At 31.6% G+C, this 7,796-nt stretch overlaps 1 protein-coding gene across 2 annotated transcripts in view; it reads right to left on the minus strand.

The window, feature by feature from the left end:
- Positions 1–226: 226 nt before the first annotated feature.
- The window catches only part of LOC106458907 (MOB kinase activator 2-like), a 123,990-nt gene continuing 116,420 nt past the window's right edge, over positions 227–7,796 (minus strand). For both annotated transcript variants that reach the window (XM_013918472.2, XM_022385285.1), the window contains exons 2-5: positions 6,412–6,575; positions 4,661–4,757; positions 2,812–2,936; positions 227–1,427 (exon numbers count right to left, since the gene is read on the minus strand). In XM_013918472.2, coding sequence (XP_013773926.1) covers positions 838–1,427; positions 2,812–2,936; positions 4,661–4,757; positions 6,412–6,575 — 976 coding nt within the window. In that variant the 3' untranslated portion in view covers positions 227–837. The remainder of the gene's footprint in view (positions 1,428–2,811; positions 2,937–4,660; positions 4,758–6,411; positions 6,576–7,796) is intronic.

The following is a 7,796-nucleotide window of genomic DNA, read 5'->3' on the forward strand; positions in this document are numbered from 1 at the left end:
TATATATATATATATATATATATACATATATATTTGTGTGTATCTTAGTATTCTACATTGCACTAATTAAAAGTTGAAGACAAAAATTACAAATGGAGTTTTAAGCCTTACATAATGTTCAAACTTATCAAGAGAGAACTAATTAAAAAACTGAGTTTGAAATAAATTTTGATGAAATAAAATATCATGACAAAACAATAAAAATATTCTATAAAATAACAAATAAAGTAAACACTACCTTTTCATTAACAAAACTTGCCACTTGTATTCATAAATTAAAGTTCTATGCTTTTTAAAATATTATATAAAATTACTTATTAAAATCTTAAACTCATATTAGCTAAACATAACTTGGTAGCAAAAACTAACTGAAACTTGTAAAATGCTGTTAAAAATATTAAATGTTTTGGATTTTTAAAACAACTTTCAAACTATGAGCAAACAAAATAGACTGCTTGGCTGGTACCTACTTCTCCATGAACTTGAAATGATTAATCTCAAAATTGCTGTCATGATGGTTTTAATCCTTTGTAAATCATAGTTTGGAATTTTGAAGTTGCATCTTTCAGCAGTAATTAAGTTATTTAGTTTTTATGTGAAAGCCTGATATGATAGAGAGAGGAGAAGTTCCTGCAAAAGAATGAAAAACAACAACAACAAACTACTGTATAAATATTTGCCTCCAAATAGAGCTAAGCAACAGGTGTGGTTATACATCAACAAATGATCAACTTCAGTGTCATTTAAAAAGTCTCTACAGAAATGTGTTTCTGAAATCTATCCACAGGAATCCTGTTGTCATGGTAAAAGCATGCCCACTAAGGAATTGGTGGTTGGCTACTGGAACTTGATTGGGGAAGAAGCTGTGGGAGGCGTGATGGAAGAGGAGCCTGTAAATATTGCAGAGTCCATTGCACAAGAATTAGAGTTTGAATGCCCACCTGAGTTGGTTCGTGTGTGTAAGGCCGTTATGGATGATGATATAGAAGGAGAAGATACAGACTGGGAGACGATACAAGGAGATGCTGACCTTTTACTTCCTGCCTTAACTAACATATTTTCTGGAGCACCAGACTTTGCCGGGCTATCAATCACAGACTGCTTGTTACTATATCTCTTTTTTTCACATCCAGGTGAATTAGTGTCACTCTGTTTAGAAGTAAGTGACATTCCTGTACCTTGGTCCTCAGAGTAGTACAATTTCAGTGCAATGGCCAAGTCCCGAAGCACCTCAGTCTCTTTCTCTTCTACTAGGTTGAATTGTTGATTAAAGAGCATAAAATGGGAGAAGAGAGAATTTAGGTGGGCATGAAGATTAAGAAGAAGAACTTCTCTGAAGTGGGCATTATAGATGTGAGCTATCACATGAAACAACAACCTGTGAATTTTCTTCACTATGGACTCAAAGGAACTTGGGAATTCTTTTTCTGAAAAATACCACAAAACTAAGTAAAACCTAATGACAATAAAATAGTCTTTAAGAAAGCATAACAATAAAATACCAAATTTTGATGACAGAAAGTTTCCTGTTGCCATAATTAAACATTCAGTATGGTAATCATACATATGATTAAGTTTGATTACAAATGTATATTTGACAGAAAATGTTTGAATTAAGTTTAGAATACACATTGAAAGAGATAATTGTTAGATTTAATTTCAAACTCAACAAAGAATAGTTCCATTTAGCTACAGACACTATCTCAACAGAGAGTAGTTAGCTTTGGCTACAGACACAGAATCAACAGAAAATAATTAGATTTGGGTACAGACACAACCTCAACAGAGAATAATTAGATGTGGATACAGACACAGAATCAACAGAAGATAGTTAGATTTAGCTACAGACACAGATTCAACAGAAGATAGTTAGATTTAGCTACAGACATAAATTCAACAGAAGATAGTTAGATTTAGCTACAGACATAAATTCAACAGAAGATAGTTAGATTTATGTCTGTAGCTAAATCTAACTATCTTCTGTTGAATCTGTGTCTGTAGCCAGATTCAACAGAAGATAGTTAGATTTAGATACAGACACAGATTCAACAGAAGATAGTTAGATTTAGATACAGACACAGATTCAACGGAAGATAGTTAGATTTAGCTACAGACACAACCTCAACAGAGAATAATTAGATGTGGATACAGACACAGAATCAACAGAAGATAGTTAGATTTAGCTACAGACACAGATTCAACAGAAGATAGTTAGATTTAGCTACAGACACAGATTCAACTGAAGATAGTTAGATTTACCTACAGACACAGATTCAATGGAGAACAGGTAGGTTTGATTACAGATGTAGATTCAACAAAGAATAGTTAGATTTGTTTACACTTGCAGATTCAAACATGCTTCTTGATCCAGTTATTTGAAAACCCTTAGTACATAAACTACAAAATAAGTATACAAAATTTAAAACTGGAAATATTTTCTTTTCTTCACAAATAATTTCTGTCAAAAATTTATTCACAGCATCCATGTTTAGTCTCTTTGTGAAATTTTGTGTTACTGAGAACTGCTAAATATATTTTTATGTTTCTACTGTAATGCAATATTAGCTACCATATGATATGCCAATCTTTGATGTACAGATACATTTTAGTATACAATTTAAGAATAGAGTACAGAAACATCTGATATTGATTTCAGAAAGAAACATCACAGGAAAATATTAACACTAATTTTTAACTTTATTAAGTATGATGAAATAGGTATAGAGCCAGTTTATGAAATTTATTTTAAACATAGCTCAATTATATGTATTTCAGTTTGTACACTATTAAAAGTATACATAATTAACTTACCAAACTTGGTGGGAAATATTGATTCATCATTGACAGTCTTCTGAGTAAACGTCATGACATAGTCTACATACTGTGGAGCTGCTACCTTACATTTCTTCCCTTTTTCATCAAACCATAAGTATTGTCTGAAAAAAAAAAATCATCCTCTATCTTTTAACCAAAATCAGTGATAATGCACACAACTTTTCAAACACAGTAAATCAGTTTTCATTTCAGATCAGATCTCAAGAACTTTTGAGATAACTTGAGCTTAATTTGCATTCTAGGAAAATAATTAATTGGTGTTCCTTTTATTATGATCGACAATGAAATCTAATAAAAGTAAACATTCAACTTTATTCCTAATTACCTGGCATATCATACAGATTTTAAAAGCAGTAAAGATTTTTGTCTAAGGAAAATGACAACAATTTTACAGTCTGTTATATAAAACATTACTGCTAACAAAAATTACATGTTGCTTAAAAAAACCAATTTCTTACAAGTACAAAAACAACAAAAGACTATTAAAATCCAAGATTCATATCATCAGTAATAAATTGAAAATACAGAAAAAAAAAAGGTTACCAAACTATATCTGTAGCACTAACAAGTACTTATTATTCACAAATATCAACAAACTGTAAGAAATTTGATTAACTTTATGGTGCCTACAGGCCAAATGTCTGAAAGATCTAAACTTCAATGTAATTTTAAAAAATATTTTTGTGGTATTTCCTCAAAGGATAATTATCCTTGTTGTTAAATATTTTTTGCTAAGAAAAATATATAATGGAAAAAAATATACAGCAATGAATATAATTGAATATAATGAAACACACAAGTGATACAAATATGTGAATCACAAACAATGAGTAATTATTAAATTGTGAGTTTATTTATGGTACAAAACATCCTCACAGAAATTACCAACAAGCACTAGTATTTTTATATGTGACCCCTTTGTTTTACACAAAGCATTAAATCTTGTTTTCATGCTGCCATATAGTTTATCATTGTATGATAATGGAATATTATTTCAAATGTTCTGTACTACGCCTCACAATTAAGTCAACTTGTTTGGTCACCCATTTGATGTTCTCAGTTTTACATAAGCCCATACAGCCTCAAGAATGTTTATATCAATAATTTGTGTGGACAAAGCCAAGGATGTGAGTGCTCCATTAGCCTTTTTTTTGTATTGCCAAGATGTTGTATCACATTTACAGTACAATTAGGATCATGGTCTTGCTAGAGTTGTGTTCTTGAGGAAATGGAATGATTCCTCAAAATGTACCTCCAACCACACTATATTTGTCATATCTATTGCCAATGAAGTATTTTGCTCAATCCAGAGCTCTTTAAACTAGCTGGGATACAACAAACACAGCAGTGGTTAGAACACTATTTATATAAGCCATTTGATACAACAACAATTGTTATGCTGTGTAAGCATTTTACAAGCCAAAACTGATTACAATTATACTTGTCATAAGACAATAGGACTAGGGCTATTATAGTTTTAAACAATATATTCTTAATTTAGTCCCTTAGAAAAGCCATAAATAGTATTCTGACAATTTCTATATTTTTTATATTCCAGCTGGCCTGAAGAGCTCTGGATTGAGCTAAACTTGTCTTTGGCAATGAATATTATAAACTCTTATAATTCTTGAAAATCTCTAAGGGGCTAGATTAAGAATATAGGGTTTCAAAATATGACAAGTATAATATTAAACTGAACTGGCTGAAATAGGGATCTGAAAGTTTTAAAAATCTAAAACTAGAGTTGTTTAAATCTATAAGCCTCAAAATGAATATGGTCACTTGAGTCAAAATGATCTTTTCAGCCACAGACATAGAAACTCACCTATTGCAAGGACCCGTCATATCTGGACAACCAGACATTGTACAAAACTCTGATACTGTTCCATAAATTAGGTTGAGGTGATCAAAAAATGCTAAAGCTGCAAGAAGTAGATAACACTAAAAATGAGTTTAATAGAAATACTCTTTGTAAACAATTTATTTTATGAACTTATTGACAAAATGATTAAGCATTTGATTGTAGTCAGCATAACATTAAAATTTGTTACTTACAAAGATGAGAAGTATTTAAAGCGCTCGCACATGATTATTAAAGTATTTTGCAACCCACCTTTTAAAATAATTTTTCAAGTAAGATTGACTGATTAAGAACACATTAAGAGATAGGGGATTCATACTGAATTCTATCTTTGTTAAACACAATGAACACAATTTCAACATCTGAACATAATTTTTGATAAAATGCAAGATCACAAGACTTAAGATTTTGTTAATGAAGTTACTGAGCTGATGTTTAACACTTTCTCATGACCAAACAGACAAAAGCACAAAACTTCTCAAACTGCTAAGATAGTCATTGTTTAAGAACCTTGACTGTCAGTCCAAGAACCAGAACAAAATACTGCTTAAAACTTGGCTGCTAATACATGTAATCATAAAACCTGCTGTACACTGTATTTATATCAGTTAACTTACAAAGGTTGAGTGCATTATATTAAAATGATTTTGGAGCCTCACCACATCGTTACAGTCTTAGTCACCAATCAAGTTATGCTCTATAAAGCTATCATGTACATCTTTCCTACTGGTTTCCATAATCCATCAATTCTATGAGAACAACAGTTTCCCAATGTCCATTTCAACAGTCTGATGTCACAGAAATCCTTAGGTGCTGCATCTGGTGACTTAACTCATATATCTTTATATGGAATTGCATGAATGCCTGTTTCAACCTCCAGCTACTTGAGGTATGCAACGGTTGAATAGAAGGTATGACTGGAAACCTTACCTTGATGAACCCATACCCTGTTGCCCTAATTTCCAGATAGAGATCCTTCTTGATTATTTTGCAAACTGTTGCCTGGAGCATGTGGATGGTTTTTGTCATTGACCTTCATGTTTGTGGATTCTCAACTGTTACAAGTCGCAAACTTTGCTTACCATGGCTGGAATATAACTTCTTGTAGGTATTTTCTGGATGGTCCTGCTGCTTCACATCGATCAATATTTTCCAATGCCATTAAGCATAAAAGATATCCCTCACCTTGGAAATTTTAAAACTCCAATCTTAACACATCTTTATGATGTGAGCATGTGAATATCTTGGATCAGAAAGGTCTGTTACATACCCTTCAGTGTCATCACACTACATTCAAATACCAAACAATGTCAAGATGTAATTCTGATACATTCTGTTCCATCAGGACTTTATATTGGCAATGGTTGTCATGCAACTTGCTGATTTGCATGTTCAGAATTGTTTCAATATAATGTACTCGCCTTCTGTATAACAGTTTCTTCTAACACCATAGAATAATGTAAGAATAACTTAAACAGAAATGCAAATGTATAAAAGATAAATTATTAAAAGGCTGTTTAGAAAAGTAAATGAAATCGAAACAGAGGCCGAGTTTGGAGTCATAAGTTACACAAAAGTGAACTTGAGGCAATTTAAAAATTACAAAATTATGAATAAATCATTACTTTTTTACTGTTATACATAATTCGTGTTTTTATTCCTCATGTTATAATAAAACTTCAACTGACCGATTAACTGCAAGATAAAACACTCACTGTGAGATGCCAACCACTCGTTATAGTCCAACCCTATAGGTAGTTCAACAATTTCTCTAAGCCGGGTTTCTTGAACTGTACATTCAAGTACTGCGGTCTCCAGATATAATTTAGACTCTTCTTGAGATGGTGCCACTGCATCCTTGTCTTTCCTGCGAGTTTTCCTGTTATTAAAAAAAAAAAAATTTCAACCTATGATATTAGAAATTTATTCTATCACGGAACATCAACAACAAAAAAAAAGGCAGTACTATGCTATAATAACTTTATTAAGTTCAATTCATCACTCAAGTGTTCAAGTAACTGGGTCATAAAAGTGAGTTCAGCTTTATATATTTTTTTTCTATCGAAACTTAATAGTGGTTTATATATTTTTTGTATCAAAACTTGATAGATGGCGCCAAAATATACTGATGTATCATAATGTAAAAGAAAGTAACGTAAGCCGTTTTAGATTTCCGTCTGCTTCGCACATCGTTCAGTATTTGATCGTGCAAGTCACAAAATCTCATATATTTCCCTCACATTTAATTATCATGGCGTATTTCAATTCTCTTGGTGATGTTTCACATAAAACGTTTCATTAAACTTTCCTAAGTAAAATATGTTGTCGATAATCTCCCTCTAAAAAACAATTAACACACACACATAATACCCACACGTTAAATTTTTTGCTTAAGCTAGTATCTTCGAACATTTTATTAAAATGTTCCAACGTGCTGACAATTCATTTTGTTGTTAAATATAAACTTAGTAGCCGTTAAAATGTACTGAACACAAAATAAATAAACGAAAGTAAAGTTTGTTTGTAATTAAGAACAAAGCTACACAATGGGCTATATGTGCTCTGCCCATCAAGGGTATCGAAACCCAGATTCTAGCGTTGTAAGTCCGCAGACATGCCGCTGTGCCACTGGGGGGCAAAAATAAAGTACTCGAATAATATTCATAAAGCAATTACCACCCCGTCTGCTAAAGACTATAATGTAGATTGTAGACTAACGTTACATCTACAGATAAGCAGGTAGTTTATGAAACTATTTTATTATTTTGATGTTAAAAAAGACAAATCTATATAAAAGCTATTGAGTCCAACTGGAAAGGATTTAATATTATATGTAAAATGATACGATGAAAATATTAATAGATTATAAACAATAAATAATCTGAAAAAATGAAAGAAATTCACAAACAAATGTATATGGTATGCAAAAAAAAAAAAAAAGCTTTGTAACTTGTATGCTTAGTCCAAAATTAACTTATTTGAAATAAGACGAGCTTTTGTCTAGACCAGAGTTTCCCTAAACTTTTTGGCCACGGAACACTTTTCAGCTGAGAAAAAGCTTAACAATAGGCACGTGAAATATCGGTGTAGAGGGTATTTT

Source organism: Limulus polyphemus, unplaced genomic scaffold (genome assembly GCF_000517525.1).
Source record: "Limulus polyphemus unplaced genomic scaffold, Limulus_polyphemus-2.1.2 Scaffold532, whole genome shotgun sequence".
Classification (NCBI taxonomy): domain Eukaryota; kingdom Metazoa; phylum Arthropoda; class Merostomata; order Xiphosura; family Limulidae; genus Limulus; species Limulus polyphemus.